At 44.2% G+C, this 19,845-nt stretch overlaps 1 protein-coding gene across 2 annotated transcripts in view; it reads right to left on the bottom strand.

Moving 5' to 3' along the window:
* Nucleotides 1–19,845, bottom strand: part of LOC144828579 (syntabulin-like) — a 70,988-nt gene that overhangs the window by 32,268 nt on the left and 18,875 nt on the right. For both annotated transcript variants that reach the window (XM_078686871.1, XM_078686872.1), the window contains exons 2-3: nt 16,452–16,575; nt 5,446–5,652 (exon numbers count right to left, since the gene is read on the bottom strand). In XM_078686871.1, the coding sequence (XP_078542997.1) occupies nt 5,446–5,652; nt 16,452–16,513 (269 nt within the window). In that variant the 5' untranslated portion in view covers nt 16,514–16,575. The remainder of the gene's footprint in view (nt 1–5,445; nt 5,653–16,451; nt 16,576–19,845) is intronic.

The following is a 19,845-nucleotide window of genomic DNA, read 5'->3' as shown; positions in this document are numbered from 1 at the left end:
TTTATTTAATCTCTACATGCAACCCCTTATAGCTTCTCTCCGTCAAACCCCGGTCACTATCATCAACTATGCAGATGATTCACAGCTTATTTTTCCTATTGATCCCTCCCCTTCCTCCTGTGTTAATTTCCAATCCACCATGCTTGCCATCTGAGTGGATGCATTTTAGCCAGCTGAAGCTCAATCCCAGCAAGCCTGAGCTGGTGTTGACAGGAGGGGTCGGCCAATCCTTGGAGCTCTAGCTTTTGGTCCCCTTCCCTTGGTCCCCCACCCTGTCCTGTCAATTCGGTGAAGAGCCTTGGTGTAATCATATCTAGTGATTTATCTATGAGGCCTCAAATTAATGCGGTCACCTCTTCCTGCTTTTTCCATCTGCGCAGGATATGCAAAATTCGTAGGTTTCTTACTACTGAGGCTCTCACACTTGTCATCTTGGCCCTTGTCACTTCCCGTATTGACTATGCCAACTCTTTGTACGCTGGGATTCCTGCCTACCATCTCCATTGGCTTCAGCTGGTACAAAATCAGGCGGCCAGACTGGTCTTCCAACATCCTAAGCACTAACACGTCTCGCCCCTGTTGAGGAGATTACACTGGCTCCCAGTTGCCTCTCGATGCACTTTTAAATTGGGTTAAACTGTCTTTAAAGCACTTCTTGCTCTTGCCCCAGATTTCACTTCCCTCAGCCTCAAACGTTATATTCCCTCTAGAAATCTACGGTCCTCTGCACTTAATCTCCTCACTGTCCCCAGGTATAAACGTAAAAAGCACGGAGGCTCGTTTTTCTTTTCTTGCCCCTGCACTGTGGAATTCCCTTCCAACTACAATGCGCGCCTGTCCTAATTATACCAGTTTTTGTAAACTACTAAAAACGCATCTCTTCCAGCTAGCCTATGAGTAACCCTGCTGTTTGACCCCTCTGCTTTTGTCTACGAGTGCCATGAAACCATTTGGTGACCGTGCGCGGAAAAAAAACTTTTAACATAACATCAAGTCCTCTAGGCAGTGCTACTAGCCACTTCTCTGATCCATTCGGTAATTCCCACATTTTAAGTCTTCTAGGCAGTGCTGCAACTGTCTCTGTTCCCAGTGATAATTCCCCATTTTTAGTCCTTTAGACAGTGCTGCTAGCTGCTTCTCTGGTCTCATCAGTAAGTCCCCCATTCTAAGTCCTCTAGGCAGTGCTGCTGCTGTGTCATTTCAGAGTGTTAATTCCCCCATTCTTAGACCGCTAGACAGTGCTGCAGCGGCTTCTCCGTTTATAAATCCACTATTCTTCGAACTAAAACACATAGGTAAAAGACTGACATTTACAACATTAATAGGTCTAACTCTAAAAAACTAGAGACCTGTTGAATTGCAAATGCTTGTTCTAAATTGGTGTAGGATTGTTATTTTGTGTTGCGTTTTACTTATGTGATGTATTTGTGTTTTAAATGCTTTACACTCCTGTCTCTTATGTTAGGCCTGACTGTTAGTGGTCAGCTACCAAGGGTTGAGCAAGGGGCTAATGTACTGAGACCTTTACTGGACCCTATACAATGCTAGTGGCCTTATTACTATTTGTAGGTGCATACGTACCCATACCAGTAATCAACTTTCCAACACAGACTTTCCAACCTGAAAATAATTTTCCTATGCAGGGGGAGGGGTGTGGAGAGCTTAAATGGGGTGGGGTCTGGAGTGGGGCACGGTCTTTGAGCCCACCACCACCTGGTCAACTACGGAAGGGGCAGAGTTTAGAGGTTGCAACTGCTCGAGCCCACCCTCCCACAAAAACAAATTAAGGCTTTTTCAACTGTTGCACATGTCCTGGGGAGGTTGCAAAACTCCTGATAGATGGGGCTGCTCCAAACACGAGCTGGAAACCTGCTCTCTGCAGGGGTTTCCAGTTCATTTCTTCTCTTCACCAGGAGACCAGCTGAAGAGAGCAGGTAGGACTTCATTATGGCACTGTGTCAGTTGGTAGTATACTCCATTTCAAAATGTAAATGACAGCAACATAAATATGCAAACAAACACTGGACTATGTTCGGTATAGTTCTACCCCAACTACATGCTTCCACTACCATCACCATCTTAACCTATTTTTCTAATTGGTCTGATTTCAACCTCATTTTGTACACACCATGTTGGGACGGAAACGTCCCCTGCATGGTAACGGACATGCTCCCCTGCCGGGAGTGCCAGAGATGCATGAGCATCTGGATACCTTGCACTGATTTTTGTTCATGGGCAAGCATGGACCATGCGTGTGTGCTATGACCTAGTCCGGTCGAAAAGTAATGCAGTCTTGGGGTGCCCCTAGTTCTACTCCCATTGTGGCAGAAGGCTATAGCCCTGACAAGGAGTTAAGTGACACGAGCATGGTGATGTCAGCCTACCAGTTTGGTGTTTAGTAGGAATCAGGAGTGTGAACAGGCCATTTTAGCCCTGGTCACGGGCACGGTGTCCATCAGCCTAGTCATGTAAAGTTCTGTTGCTGTGTACTTAAGTCACCCTTGAACAACATAGTGACTGTGTGTAGCACTGGGCAGCATGTGATAGTTGCGTGTGGTGCTGTGATATTTGTGTGGTTGTGCATGGTACATAACATGGAGCCCAGCGGGTTCCATTTTGGAACATGAGTCTACAAAGGCTAGTAGGAGGAGAGGACTTAACTCCAGACAGGAGATATATAATGTTAATATTCCTAAGGGCTGAGGAGGAAACATGCACTGGAGGAAGGGGAGCAGAACATACGCTGCGTACATCAAGGGTCTCTGATTTCAGGAAGGGTTAATGGTCATTGAGGCCTAGGCTCATTGTAAGGTGAGATAGTGGGTCTGATTAGGATGGCAATTTGGGACCCGGGAATCATGATAGAGGGGATGTTTTACACCTCTGAACCGTCGGAAGTCATATTTCCATGAAGGCCGACACCTAGGTGTGATCCCCAGTTATTCCTGTGTTGTAAGTTAATCAAAACTGGAGCCACTCCAGCTGTGGCAGACTGTCCCTTTGACAGAGGATAGGACACGGTAGATGACAAAAAAGGAGTCAACACTCAACATGAATTCCAAAGAACCAGACACTAAATGAAATCTATGTCTGGATATGGACTATAAAAGTGGGAGCATGAATCCCACAAGCTGTTTATCAGTATAGTCAAGATCACCATGAGTTAGAGCTGCTGTAACCAGGAGTGACGATTAAAGTCCTAGCTGAGGGACTGGCCATAACCCACGAAGCCAACAACACTTGCCCTAATTGTTAGACTGGATGCAGAGAATTCTTCCAGCAATGCTTCTGTGCGCCAGTAGGTTGTGTTATATGCTCTGTGGTGACCCAAAAGTGAGAGAACAAAATCATATATAAGATCCACCCCTGCACATTGATGTCAGATCCTTTGTTCTTTGACGTCCTTTGTTCTTTGACGTGGTCTGGAGCTCTACGCTAAATTTTGTCTGCCTTATGAGGACACAAAAAACTTTTGACAGTGTCTATACAACAATATCCCATAAAAAACAACGGGATTGAAGACATGCGGAGACAGGAGGAAACAGATGTCAGTCTCTGGCCGTGACACATTTTTTTGAAAGATTTGACACAAAAATAATGTTTTTCCTCAGTGAAACCTGAAGCTGGTATTGGCACTTTTAATGTATTGGCCCTCAGAGCTGATGCGCAGCTGTTCATGCCTCTTGATCATTAAAACAGTCTTCCTCATTGTGATTAATCCAGCACTTTGCTTTAGTAAACTACCCGCGCTCTCTATAGAATGCCTGAAACCTCCTTTTTCTGGAGTAGGGCAGCCTTCTTACTGAAGGTCATGACCCCCTTCGACACTGATTCAAAAGGGGGTGGTGATGGACAGAGTATCTGAATTAAGCCGAACACTCCTACCCAGTCAAAAGATCAGGGCTTGATCCATCACCGTTTTTTAGCTCACTGCACCATCCCAGTTCAGAACCTGGCTACATGCAAATTAGTCTGACCCTGGCCCAGTGCATCATGGGAACAGGGCAGACCAAACCACCAAGCCAATTCTTTACTGGAAAGGAAACAAGCTTCCAGGGACCGGTTTCTGGCATTACAGCCGTCTTCAGCCCGGCTTGCTTGAATCCTGATGGTGCAGTGAGCAAGGGACTCACATCTGAGCATACCCTTCCACACTTGTGGTGGCCAAAACGATTCAAAAGGGGGTGGTGATGGACAGAGTATCTGAATTAAGCAGAACACTCCTACCCAGTCAAAAGATCAGGGCTTGATCCATCACCGTTTTTTAGCTCACTGCACCATCCCAGCTCAGAACCTGGCTATATGCAAATGGTGCAGTGAGCTAAAAAACCACCCCCTTTTCTGAATCGTTTTGGCCACTATAGGTGTGGAAGGGTATGCTCAGACATGAGTCCCTTGCTCACTGCACCATCAGGATTCAAGCAAGCCGGGCCGAAGACGGCTGTAATGCCAGAAACTGGTCCCCGGAAGCTTGTTTCCTTTCCAGTAAAGAATTGGCTTGGTAGTTTGGTCTGCCCTGTTCCCATGATGCACTGGGCCAGGGACAGACTAGTTTGCATATAGCCAGGTTCTGAGCTGGGATGGTGCAGTGAGCTAAAAAACGGTGATGATCAAGCCCTGATCTTTTGACTGGGTAGGAGTGTTCTGCTTAATTCAGATACTCTGTCCATCACCACCCCCTTTTCTGAACCCCTTCCACACTGGCCAATCGATTACACCCTGGTGTGGATGATCAGCGCTTTGTGGATTTCACAAGTGCAAAGAAAGGGAAGCCTGTGCTCAAAGAGGGCACAGTTAAGCCGGGAGATCCTCTGTACACCTCCAGAAGAAATGTAATGCACAAAGCAGCCATGAATTGCTCAAAATATAAGCAAAGTCGTTAAAATAATGCATTTTCCCCTTTTGAAATATAAACTTACACCTACTAATAGTAGCCAAAAAAAGAAAAACACAAAACAAAACCCAGCTATCTAGGCCATTCCGGGTTGTAGAGCAAATAGAGTCAGGATAGCAGTGTTAAAGTAAGTACTAGAGATTTTACACAAATTATTCTACTGCTAGCTGTTGGAACTGTAATTCCAAAATGCATGCAGATGTCTGGTTGATCTCCAAAAGGAGGCAATCCTATGAAGGGGGGGCAGGTCTCCGAAAATTAGGACTTTCACTCTTGTCCATACATACATACATACATACATACATACATGCATCAGGCCTGTAGGGCAGTAGCAATCAAACACTTCTTTCTGCACAGCTTTGACGGTGTTCCTCCCAATGACCATTAGCTCTAATTTGAGCATAGCGGTAGCCCTACTACTGCAGAGTGGACACTTGTCTCAAAGTCCACTACCAACCACTGGTACGAACAGGCATCCAATCCACTCTCCAGAAAGTCAAAACATTAGCTGCTGCCTCTGCACAACTGAGGAAGCGTGAAGACCAACTCACCTCAAAGTTGGGCTGGTTTCGCTTCCTTTGTAGGAGCCGGAATTGCTGCTGCTCGCCGATGACGCTCCGTAGCCTTCATTATTGTTGACGGGGCTGACGGGATTCCTTCCCAGCATGGACATAAGATCCTTATCACGTGACACAGGTGGACTGGTTCCTGCCTTGTGAGCTGAACAACTCGCTGTGCCCCTTCCATGACAACTGCGGCTACGAGAGACAAACGAAAACAAGTCATTAACAGCAACTCAATGAACACTAATGCGGTTCCATTCTTGTGTAAAAATGGGTGCATGACAAAGCACTGGAGACATCACGTTCTAAAGCATCAAATAAATGCGTTTTAAAAAAAATATCGCTTCTATAGATAGTGGCTGCAATGTTCAGAAATACAATATTTAGAAAATATACTACAGTCGATGGGAAAAGGGTCTGAAACACTGTACATTTTTATGCTGTTGAATTAAAACGCAAATCTGCTAAATTCCTAGAGGGCAAATGCAATATTTATTTTATTTGTATTCAAGTCCTGGGGCCGCTTTCAAATATGTCAAAGTTTCGTTAATGCAATATTCGAATGGCCTATCGTTTGCAGAGTGAAACAGCCAGCTTTGCTATTTGCTGAGAAGCCGACTCATGCTTCAGAAAGGTTTTTAGGTTTTTTTTCGCTATTTTTTGCTAGTTTTCTTATTTGAAGCTGGTGAAAATTTATCTAATATTCGCAGGAATGTTTCTAGTCGTGCCTGGCATCAACAAGTTTATTCAGCGATCTTTCACATGTCCCTTTCTGTCCAGAGTGCAAACGTTTCAGGGAGCACTGTAAAAGTAAACATTTAGAAAATGTGGCTTAGCAGACTTTTTCCTTAATGGAGGCCATACAAAGAGAACCCTCGAAAGGGCAACTGAAACAAATCAAATTGTCATAAAAATGAAAGTCGTGTTTTTATATCCACCCATGCCGGATTCGGATTTGCAGCCATTTTACCCATATAATGTGACGCTCTTTGAGGGATTATAGACCTACAAATCCCATCACAATGCTGCAGACTAACCACCACCTGGGACTGATCAAGGAGTGATATACGCCACTTGGCACATTAACATTAGCCCATGTCATGTCAGCAAAACAATGCGGACAACAAGAACAAGGGCAATCCGCACACTGATTGTTGTAAGCAATTGTGTATGGCATGCTTTTTTTTCCGATTCATTCAGGTTCTTGAGTGAGGCTACATTTGTTTTGTCAACCACGGTCTGCAATGGATTTGTGAACCTGGCTATCGAAACAACTTCTCAAAAAGGACACAAAGTGGTTCACTTTCATCTAAACATAGTCCTGAGGAAGGACTCATTTATTACACAGGAGACAGAAACATGGACGTGTTTTCACTACCTGCAACCTGTTAAGTTTTAAATGCACCTGGCCTCAATCAATAACTGTGCTGTAAGAACTTTAGGGGGAGGGGAAGGGGGGGCGGTCATTTGAGTGTTGTATGCCAGACAATATAATCCCCTTTAGCCATCCAGGTTTTAACAATTCTTTTTAAATCGAGGTTATTTGTTGTTTTCTTGTCATAATAAAAACATTTATTCACATGTTCGCCTCAGGATATATTTTCTCTCAGGCAATTGAGTGATTATATGACGATAGCAAATAAATGAATACTTTTTTCTTGTTTAAATTGATTGCAACATGTGATTATATGCTGTTCTAAATTAACCATTTGTTTGCCTAGGTTAGAAATTGGGATTCTGGTTGGCAGAAATTTGAACCCTGTCCAAGCAGGAAGCATAATTCTTGTCAGGGTAAGTGTAGGACACACTAAAAGTTTGCCTGTGCTAACACTCTGGTAGCTTGTACAGACCATTCAGGCTAAACTAAAGAGCAAATGTGTAAAGTATTTATGCGCACACATGCAGTAGCAGTGAAAATACCACAAAAAGTACTCCACACCAGGTTAGAAAAATTGGAAATATTTATCTGAGCAAAACAAGACCAAAACAACAAAAATCCAATATTCACAATTCAAGATATGAATTTCACAAGATTAAATCAGAACAGTGCTTAAAAGTCAATAGCTCCAACTGGGGATATCTGGTTGCGCTTCATAGGGGTAAATCCAAAAGTTCAATCCAACCAGTATGGAGCACAGACACGATACAGGAATCATGCAGACCAGTTGACAGTACTTTGGATGCGTCGATGCTCGGGGACGTTGTGCTGAAATTCGAAGGTGATGTAGTGCTATTGTAGGCAATGAGTCTGTTCTATAAATCAGTCAAAGCCAATGATGTGTTGCGGTCAAGAGCTTGGTGTTTCGGTTCCGCGGCATTGATGTCGAACTGTTGGGCTGAAGGAGATGCATGGGTTGGAAGCATGCTTCGGAGTCGGGACTGTGCAACACAGACAAGAGTGATGCGGTGTCCGAGACTCAAACAGCAGGGGTTCCTTGGAGGCGTTCCATCGGCAAAGTCATTGCTGCACAGCTTCGATAGCTCATGACTACACCTTTAGCTATTCACCAGTGAAGTCATTATCCACATCAGCGTATTTAGGAAGACAATTGATTCTTTGATGATTGCCAATAGCCCCGGGCCACACCAATTACTACGAATTGGTGTGGCCAGGAGCAATCGCAATCACAAAAGAATCAATTATCTTCCTAAAAACAGTGACATGAATAATGACTTCACTGGGGAATAGCTAAAGATCTCCGACCACCAAAGGAAAGGGCCAACCAGTACCATCTGGACTATACAACAGAGCGTTAGAATAGGTACTTCACTTCAGGAAACAGCGTTTACTTCAGCCACACATCCCAACCGCCTTGGACCGACCACCACTGCATGCACTTCGCCTTTGACAAACCCAAGGCACCCAAATCAGCTCCAAATCAGCTCCACGCACACGAAGGAATTGGAGCAAAGTTACAGACGAGCAAATTAACTCAACCCTCACCAGCGACAGCCACACCTGGGCATCCAACGCTAACATTGCAGCCGGAGGACTCCACACTATCTACAGCTGCGCCGACGAGCTCGCCCTGCTGTGCAACCCCGACAAACAGCGCCCCAGAAAAGCAGCCTGGTTCACCACGGATATCCAAGAAACCAGATGCACCTGAAGACGCCTAGAGAAGAACTGGAGAAACATCATCAAGACAACCGAAAACCACGTCACTTACAAGGAAGCCATGACGAACTACCACAACCAAATCAGAACCACCAAGAGGATCATAATCCACAACAAAATCTTCACCAACTCCAAGGAACTTTTCAGTGTCATTCAGGAATTCACCAACCCACGCAGTGAAGCCACAGATATGACCTCATCCCAGGACCTCTGTGACAAGCTCGGAACCTACTTCCACCTCAAGATCAAAAACCTCTATGACAACTTTGTCGGCCATCCACCAGACGCCACGGCCAGTCCACCACCCCCCGGAGACACCAGCCAGCCCACCATCTCCAACTGGACGCCAATCACAACCGAAAACACCACCTCAACCATGAAAGGCATCCACTCGGGGGGGGGGGGGGCCCACCGACCCCTGCCCCCTTACAACTACCATAGAGGCACGGACGTCAAATTCACCTGAACTACAACGCATCATCAACACCACCTTCAGAACAGGCACCTTCCCAGATGACTGGAAGCACGCACAAGTCATGCCTCTGCTTAAGAAGCCCATAGCTGACCCCACCAACCTCAAGAACTATCGGCACATCTAGCTCCTCCCCTTTGCAGCCAAAGTAGCAGAGAAAACAGGGAATTGACCAGATTCAGCGAAGAGACAGCCATCCTCGACCAGTCCCAATCCGGAATCCGAAGTAACCACAGCACCAAGACTGCCCTCCTCGCCACCACAGACAACATCCGCACCCTCCTGGACCAAGGCCACTCCACGGCCCTCATCCTAATCGACCTATCAGCGGCTTTCAACACAATATCCCACTGCACACTAGTCACCAGACTACATGACGCTGGCATACAAGGAACATCCCTGGACTGGATCCAATCATTCCTCACCGGAAGAAGGGAAAGGATCAGACTGCCACACTTCCACTCCGATCCCACGAATATCACCTGTGGAGTCCCACAGTGGTCATCACTGAGCCAGACCCTCTTCAACATCTACATGACTCTTCCCCCCCCCCTCGCAGTCATCGTCCGACAACAGGGCCTCAACATCGTATCCTACGCCGAAGACACCCAGCTCGTCTCCCTCACCAAAGACCCCACCACCGTCAAACTCAATTTTCAGAAAGGAATGTAAGACGTCGCAGTCTGGAAGACAGAAGTCCTCGTCCTCGGAACCCCCCTCCGCATGCGGACAACACCTGGTGGCCGAACGCCCTTGGGAGCCTACCTACCCCCTCAGACCACGCCAAAACATCAGCATCATACTAGACTATTCCCTCACAATGAACCGACAAGTCAACCCCATCACCTCCAGCTGCTTCAACACACTCCGCATCCTCCGAAAAACCTTCAAATGGATCCCCCCTGAGTCAAGGAAGACAGTCTCCCACGCACTCATCACCAGCAGACTGGACTACGGAAACGCGCTCTACGCCTGCATCAACAAGTCCCTACTCCGCAAACTCCAGACAATACAAAACACCGCCGCCAGACTCGTCCTGGGCATCCCCAGACACGAACACATCAGCCAACACCTATGAAGACTCCACTGGCACCCCGTGGAGAAAAGAGTTACATTCAAAATCCTAACTCGCTCCTACAAATGACTACACTACAACGGACCCAAATACCTCAACGACAGAATGAACTACCATGTACCCAAAAGAAACCTCCTATCCGCCAACCTCGCTCTAGCCAAAGCCCCACTCAACCACTGAGCCAGAGCAGGCAGAAGAGCCTTCTCTCACATCGCAGCCAAGACCTGGAATGAGCTACTGGTAGACATCAGACTCGCCCCCTCCCTGAACACCTTCAGGAAGAGCCTCAACCTGGCTCTTCCGCTAAAACAGACCTACAGACCAGGTTCCCCCCCTCCAGCACCTTGAAACCTTCATGGGTGAGTAGCACGCTTACTATCCCCAGATTGATTAATTGGTACCCCTCCTTTACTAACAGCACAGGCCACCAGCCTTAATTTTTTCATGTACTTTTGACACACAAGGTCATTAATGTTTGTTATTTTAAGTGATCCATAACAATGTATGTACAGGTCTATGTGATTGACGATGTTATGTGTATATAATGGTCTCAATTATATACATAATGTTTCTTTGATTATGTTTATATATTTGTCTCAACTATATGAAACTGATCTTTTGTAAACTAATGAAGAAAAACAATATTAGACTACACAATACCTTGTTCTCTTATTCTGGGGACTACAGTGTCATATAAGAGATTCTGACACATGGCAAAATCAGTGCTCAGCTTCTAAGTTTCACAAAATCCACCAGTAGTCATTGATTGATGATCAAAGAAACAATGACAACACATTTTTTCTGTTGAAAACATCCCTTTGGATCGATAGTATAGGGGTTACACTGAGACACAGAGCAGACCCACTGGTGGCATTTGATCTACAGGCCCTGGGCAAGCGTAGTGCACTGTGCTAGGACTTTAGTAAAACAAGTGTGCGAATCATGGAGAAACTATATACCATTACATTTTAGACAGAGCACATGCACTTTGGGCACTTTTCTGTACTCTAGCACTGGTCAGCAGTGAAAACCAAAATAAAGATCAGAAAAATAGCCGGAGGAAGGCAAAACGTTTGGGGATAACCCTGCAAAAAGTGCCAGGTCCAGCATTACTTTACTGTTGCTGTATCAACAAGGAAATAAGCATTTACCAGCATGTGGATGATACTCCGGTACTGGAGAGGTCTTGATGGCTATGCTATATCCCACTGAAAAATTGATTTAACCCTGGATGTCCAAAACCCATCTCAATCTGAACATAAACAAGGAGTGGATCCTTATTGCCAATGTTAGCAAGCATAATTTGGACCATGACTGGTTCAACAAGCTGAATCTGCATGGCTTTGCCCTGCAACTCATCAACTGTGCCAAAATCCCTTAAAATCTTCAACTGATACAAACCTCACATACAACTTTGGTATAAGACTAAGTCTGTATGGAATGTACTGTCCTTGTGTTGCAGTGTAAAGCCATCCCTACCAGAATTGGTGTGGACGCATGCCTCCAATTTCTTCCTTGCTCTACTGGCTGCACCCAGACACCTATTCGACACCCCTGGAATGTGTTCTTCATGTACCCCACCTCAGGGAGCTAAGGAAATTTGACAAGATTGACCTTCAATAATCTATCCTTGCACTCTCTGGCTGCCCTTCTACATTTAAACAACCAGATGAAACACCCTTAAATTGAAAAATACCTTCGTAAAAGATATAAACAACCAGAATGCTTTGCAAGTCAACAAATGGATTTAGGGAACTGCAAAAGTTCAATTCAAATACATGAATCATTTAGCCGCCCTTCAACTTGTAGGCTGGGGTGATTTCCCCAAGACTTGTGTTCAGATTTTTTCTAAAGAATGTTTATTTTGGGGAATAAGGAACTCTTTTTTTGTTCTCCCTTCCTGAAGGAGGTAGTCCAGCAAGGAGCTCATCTGATCTATATAATATTTCAAAATATTCCTTCAATTAAATAATTTCAGACGCCATGCGGCTGTTGACATTCCGCATCAATGCTTTGACTTTATATTGCATTTAATGCCTGCATATTTCATGGAATTAAATTCTGGTTTCTCTAAATCATATTGGAGCTCTAAGTGGTGAATGCTTTTTCCGTTGTATGTGCGTTTTAAAAAAGTACTATAATAACCATTTCTTGAGTATACTGTATTACTGACCCGGGTCGGGTAGGTTTTCATGGGTTTACCCCGTTAAAACAACACTCAGAGCAAGTGCATACTTGCGAGGGTTTTCTTTTCATTGTTGTTTACAAATCGAGTGTCTAATCATGACCGAGCGGGACACTCTCTCTTACACAGAGGAATAGATCAGGAGTCTGATAGAATGAGAATCTGGGTCGACATTCCGATCATCTAAAACTCCCAATATTGATTTTTCACTCAAGTTGGAACGCTTAGAGAAGAAACGTATTCACACTCGGTTGCACGGACATCTACTGACGAAATATCTCCAAGCAAACATCATACCGACAGGCCTACAAGTCCGCAACGAACCGGCGATATTTGTAGATAACCCCAAATTCAAAGAAGTATTCAGCTTTGTGGCAAACAACTGTTCACATCACTGGATGGTGTTGGGGGTGGAAACAGCGTTGGAACAAGTCGAGAAGCTGATGAAAGAAATCCGTGACCTCAAACAAGAAATAAGTGGCGATTCCGCACTAGCTAATACGAAGGAAGCCTTAGAAAGATTGGGGAAAACGCTAAAGGATTTTGACGTCAATACACAAGCAAAGAAATTAGACAAATTGGCGAAAGACGTACGCTACTACGACAAAAATAAGACATACCAGTACCTACAAGAAGACTACTTCAAGCAGGATAACCAGGGCCACTTCTTCAACAGGGGAAGGGGAGGATACAGTGATGGAAGGAGGTTTACTAATTTCTCGGATTCTTCCTACAGCACAGGAAGTGACAGTGATCAAGCGGGTTCCAGTAGTGGCAACCAAAACCAAGACTCATGGTACCAACTGCCTCAGGATCAACATACTGGGCCCCAACCTTTTTTAGAGGATACCCACTGGAGACCGCCAAGAGGACGGTGCGGCAACTGGAACAGACCATCGCACAGAGGACAGAACCAACAGAACTGGGACACAGGGCGTCAACAGGGGAAGAACCCCAAACAAGTGCGATTCTAAACCGAGAATCACAGGGAGATCAGCACCCGGGAGAAGGACCTAAAGATGGTAAATCATCTTAAAAAAAATGATCATTAATCTATCTACCTACAGGCTTTCCACTGAAGAGACCAGCATCCTCAACAAGGGCCTGTCATTTGTGCCTACTTCCCATGCGAACCGTTTCAACATAAAGGCAGAGCTGTATCATTTCTTTCGCAAGATTCACCCAAGACATTTCTTTAAACATTCACTACCGATATCATCCTCATCATATATTGAGATGCGTCCACCATCGACATTCATGCCTCCAGCGCATACAGTATCCCTTAAAATCCTGACCTATGAAAGTGTGGTACTATATGACGTTATGAAAGCCTGCGCCAACAAAACATATGTGAAACACAACATCACGAAAGGAGAACGTGAAGCACTGGATACTCTGAAGAATAACAAAACCATTGTTATCAAACCCGCAGACAAAGGGGGAGCCATTGTCGTGCAGAACGTCCAAGACTATAAAGCGGAGATATACTCTCAACTACGTGATGGGATCAGATACACCCCAGTGAGCGGCGATCCAACCAAAGAAAGCCGTATGAAAATCAGAAGTATCACAGAAAGGGAAAATAGGTACTCTTGCGCCTAGTAAATCACCCTCCCTAGATGGGAACTATGTTTTATAAACTAAAGAAGGTCTCTTAGGCTTGTTTGGTGGACCCCCATACCTCTAAGATCAGCAGGGATGAATCACATCAGGATCTGCAAAAGCGCTCTCTCTCTGGAAACGGAAATCTTCCAAGTGCCTGAAATCATGCCTACAGTGTGATATTAAAGGCGCCAGGATTGCGTTGGCTTGCAGCTGCATATAGGTTATGGCTAGAACGTTAGCCGATCAGCCCGGACAACAGCTACCTTGTTATGATAACCTTGGAGGCTTTAGCACTCAGTGTGCAGTCACGATGTAAGTCTAGGGATGCTGAAAACAAGCCAGTCTCATGCGAAGCATTTTACGCAGCCTAACTTACAACAACAGTTATATGCAGTGTTGTGTGCAAAAGCAGAAAAAAGGAAAAATGGCGTTTAAACTTCTAATAAGCCTATGCTAACTTAACAGTGGGAATAACAAGTGCATGTCTCATCCCGAACCACATGTTTCTGAATTCGACTATTTCACAAACCACCTGCTTTGGATTGGCTACTTGTAAAATCGATTTACTGTATAACAATTGGATCAAGTATTTTTATGCTTAGCTACACACTGGATTCATCTGTACTTAGGAATCACTTAGTCACAGAACAAATGAAGAAAGGCGGTCTTTTTCGGACTGTGGTTACAATGTGAATTGACATGTTCCCATTGTAAGATACAAATCGACTTTGGTGTTATGAGCCAACATGCAGTTACAGTTCTAGATCACGTGGCACATGATATGTACATGATAATAGCCCGTCATTTAGTGTACAACCATTCGATCGAGTAGGTCTATGCATTGTTTTTTTAAATTATTTTTTTTAATGATTTTAAAAGCGATAACACAGAAGGCTACGTTTACCCAATAGTAATTTTGCCACCTCACACCAGCCTCTACACAAAGAGTTAAGTGGGCCATATGAAGATCCACATTACGCGGGGCTCTGCCCCCTCACTTCCCCATTGACCACCCTCCAGACGAGCCCCCGGGAACCATCCAGCGGCTGCACCACACGGTGCACGCGCGCCGGGCATCTGACTAAATCTAGCATATGTTTTTGACAGAAGAGGATTAAACCTGCTGTATGAGCACTGAGAAGAGCCTAGAGATTGAAGTTGCTCTCATTCTTGTATCCAGGACAAAGAAGTGGAATCCAAGGGTCATAAGGCAGACCTCCTGTTAAAGCTTCAGGGACACAACAGGGTTGCAAGAGACCTGCTGACCAGTGGCAACTTGACCTGGACTGGAACCTGCTGTTGGTCTCTGTCTGACACCCTGAGAGTATCTAAGTAACTCCCCTGAGGTCCTGGGGACTTTAGAAATGTAATCATGTGGTGGATTGGGACTTAAAGGACTATAGTAAGAAAAGAAAATTATTGACCAGGATGAACCTGGTTAGTGTACCTGACCTGCACGCCCTCACAGCCAGCGTCACATTGTGCCTTGGTCCTGTTCTGCAGTGACTATTGACTATCATTGGCACTTTGTGCTTCTTGGCGCTATTTCATGTTAAAAATTCACATATCTAGTTCCCCTTAGTAGATTTTTTATCATTTTGGTGGCATTTTGCTTAGTCAATTCTACTGCGTTTTTCTAACCAGTTTTTTTTTGTATTATGTATCCTTTTCACTTTATTACTGTTTTAGTACTGCATAATTACTTTGCACATTGCCTCTAATTTAAGCCTGTTGCCTCTATGACATAGCTACCATGGGCTTGAGCGCACGTTAATTTAGTGAGTCACCCGGACAAAGACTGTCATTACAACTGGAGGTGGATCCTTACCCCCTTAATTAAAATTCCTAATTTCTTACACACCCCATTAAAAAAAAATTATAATAATAAAAAAAACACACAACATACACTACCCAAAATACAACAACAATGTAACAGCAATCTAATATAGTCACCTTTTTATCTCAGTAACAAGTTAGTAATTAAATAATATAGTTTAGAATTAGTCTGAAATTAGGCACCATAATAGTAAGAAAGCTCTTGTCATGGTTGAGAGCATGCACATCCTTCTTGACCTTTAAAAAAGCATCTTTTTTATACATACACAAAGCGAGCCATGGTGTATGGATGCAGCCACCTATCAGCCACATAAGTGAATCAGCATGGATTTAAAAAAAATATTTTAATCACACACCAAAATAAAGTCGTGAAGCTGCATGTCGCGGTTAGCACTTTAGATGTGCAATTACTACAATTGTGTCAAACACTACTCCGAATCGTACAATCTATATTAAAAAAATACTTGAGTCTTTTGAGCCAGAGCGGAAGCATGGTTATCATGCACGTATAACAAGGCATAAGTGGCTGCAAATTGAAATATAACGTTTTTGCAAAATCCAATAGGAGTTGAAGCTCAAACCAACTTCCCTTTAGTTAGAAGAAAACACATGCTTTCCTAAAAGCATAAAATAAATCTCTTGTAAACCTCCAGTGCACAAACCAGCTGTAAAGCATGATCATTCCAGAAGGTTCCATGCTTACATGCGAGAAAATGAGGACCTTTTGTTTCCAGTGGCAACCACGGTGGCAGTAGTGGCAGACATATGAACTTCTGGAGCCGAAATACTCCCGGTGCTGCTCGACGAGCTGAAATCGGCCTCACTCCCTGAGAAGAAAGAGGAAAATATACATTGCTCTTAGGTTGCTGAAAAAAGTACCTAATATGATAAAGGCAGTCACGAGGACATTGATTGCACGCACAAAAACAGGCATTTAATGCTTACGTTCGACAGGAGTCACTGTTTCACAGTAGGACTCCAAAGAGGACGCTACATCTGCAGTTTTTTATAAATGTTTTGTGAAATATATACACAGAAGGAGAAACACTTGACTAAAAGGTTAGGTGCCATTTTGTTTTGTAGTTGCAGGTGACGATTGCTCATATTAGAATAACAGTGAAACAGAAAAGACGTGGGTGCAAGGATTCTTGTTAACTAATGAATAAAAAAAAAGAGAATAGTATCTGTAGGACCAGGGTTGACCATCACAGGTTCAGGAAGAATAAATCATGTACATTTTTTACTCTTTAGGTCAAGCCTAGTCAGCGCTTGCGCAGTCTCTTCGAGGCATGCTGTATGTAGTTTGTAGGCTTAGAGTCTGCCCACTGCTTTTCACTGGCTTGTTTCAGTGCCCTTTAAACATCCTTGCTTTCAAGTGGGTATTTGATCCCATTTCTCCCTCCTTTTCGTTGTTTGTTCCCGCCCATAGAGCAGGCCCCCAGGGCTTATAGGCTTCCACTTGAGTGCATTTAGGCCGGTTCCTTTGCAGGATTTTCTTCTTTTGTTTCTACAGGGCTCATGGGAAGGCTAACTTTTTGCACAGCTGCTCCCCCTGCCTTTCAATTGAGAGCTTGATAGCTGGCTCCCACTTTCATGTTTCACCATTGTGCACCTTTTAGTTCTCAGCACAGGGCCCAACAGTTTATTCATTTTGGATGGCACACACCTTTTATTTGATCCCAATGGTGCCCGCTGCACGGCCGTCACGCTTCATGTTTTAGCATGGCCGCCGCGCAGCTAACTTTACTTTTATTTCTACAGTGCACAGTTTCAGACCATGTTTTTATAGGGTTAAAACAGCACACCACGATTGTTGAGTCCTTAAGGCAGCAGGCAGGGTTTGGTGCAAATTTTCTGCAACAGTCCTCGGGTCGGCAGCTTTTCTTGGTCCTTACCTTGTTTGTGCCCATCGAATTTAAAGTTCAGGGACCAGAGATGCCACTTAAATGCTAAATGTATATGGGCTACAGGGGGGTGACATGTAGGAGCCAATGGGCTACCTACCTTTAGGGCATCTACACACTCTATGTGACCACGTCCTGTTGGAAGGGGCACTACCGTGACCCTGATTGGCTAATTCCTTGTCAAACGAAGATGGAGGGAAATTAAAAGTGGGCTCCACATCACCGGCCCCACATCAAGGGTATGCTTAAGGTATACAATGAAAGCCAACTTTTTCAAAGGTATTCACAAAGAGGTCACTTTCAAAACTGCGAGACTTCACTTCTATCCAAACGTATAGTCCACTTCACGGCAAATTTAGGACAGCTTTAATGTCTAGTTCCATAATATTTTGTGGACTTGTCCATTACATTGTACTAGCCTTCCTCTTCCCATAACGTACACTGAGATTTTGCCTTATGACGCAAACAGATTTTGCGCATCCTAACCGTAACAAAACTTTTAAATCTGGAAAATTGTTCCAATCCCCAACTCAGACTTTTCCTACTATGATCGAGATATGCTGCATACCAGATAGTTTTGATAAAAGCCAGTATTTTCATTGCATCTTTACAAAAGGTTATGTGCATGCAGTGCTTAAATTTGAGCTGGTGGTTTCTGGTGCTCAGCACGGGCACTTGATTTTCAACACCAGCAACCTGCCACATAGTTGCGCTGTCTATCTAATTTAGAGAAGAGGACAACATCATTGTTTATTCATTAATTATACATTAAAAATGACTAATACCTGTTGACCAAGCCATTCGTACAGCATTGGGGTCTGGAATAATCTGAATGGTCAGTTGTAGAAGGGTACGAGTTATCTTGGTACTGTCATTGGGATCACTGGCAGGGGCAATCGGTGGCGCAAGCTGCAGTGGCCTCTTGGCACAGGCCCTGACACTTATGTTTTTACAAATTAAGCACTACGTGCGTGCCTATTTTGTGAATATAAACAGCCGTAAACCCAAGAACATGTTATCAAGACAGCAAAGTAAAACAAATGAATACACAAAGGTGATTAGTGAATAGCACCGGGTCCTAACGGGAAAGCTGAAGGGATCCAAACGGCATAAACTTCCTAACTTTTTTTTTTTTTTAAATCCTGAATTGGAAATTAAAATAGGTTGTCAGGAAAGTAAATACTGCCAAGTATATAGACTGCCCCTGAGTTACAAACTAGATGTCGTGTTGGTGCATCTGCGTTTAATAAACGGACTACTTGGAAGCCCCTTCTTCAAAATCCAATGGGAACACACATGGGCATTGTAACGATCCTCGAAATGCCATGGGCTCCCTGGACTGCTCATATAAGCAAAGAAAGCATGAAAAAACACACGTGAAAGCCAGTGGATGGAGTGAGTGGTCCAGAGCCCACTCTCGTATTTTTCAAAGAATTGATGACACGAGGCATTTCCAAATGCTGGAGCCATTTGTACCCAATTACATAAAGTGTAATTGGTGGCGAGTCCGTGTTTGGGAGGATTACCTATTATGTAGAACAAATCTACCTGTAGCTGCAACCAATGATGTGATACAGCATAAAGAGCGAGGACTAAGCAGGTCATTTAAGCAAAATGTATATTCCATCTCAGGCATGCTTTTATAAAGCGGGTAAACACCTGATGTTCAAGATCTCAGTGAATCTGCCAGGGTCGTCTAGAGGTCTAATTTAGGACTTGAAAGACACATTTGCCACCACAGATACTCCCAAAAAGGATAGACAGAGCATCAAGGCCATTTTAACAACTGTTCAAGTTTTGTGTTAAAAAGGCATGTTTGAACCGTATCGGAAACCATGGCTCCCCCCATCACTGCCTCTCTGAAAGAAGAAAAGGCTTTGAACATAATCGAAAACCGGCTTAAGAGGATCAGAAGGCATTACTTTCTTTTAATCTGGCGCGTGATTAGAAGGCAACTCTAAACGGCTCAAACTTAGCTGCAATGAAGCCAGGATGTGTGCAGCTTCTGTTCGGTTGACAAAAAAAAAATCCAATTATTGCTATACAGGGCTTATTTTATCTCCACTGCAAACTGTAAACGTCCTTTAGAGGATCAGCATTTAAAACTGGACTCAAGCACAGGAGAGCAGGGGAGGTGGTGTGATCCCAGAAGCAAGAGCATGTTAGATCTCATGTAGCGAGTCGGTACACGAA

Source organism: Lissotriton helveticus, chromosome 4_1 (assembly GCF_964261635.1).
Source record: "Lissotriton helveticus chromosome 4_1, aLisHel1.1, whole genome shotgun sequence".
NCBI classification, from domain to species: domain Eukaryota; kingdom Metazoa; phylum Chordata; class Amphibia; order Caudata; family Salamandridae; genus Lissotriton; species Lissotriton helveticus.
This window is presented reverse-complemented; position numbering and strand designations above follow the sequence as displayed.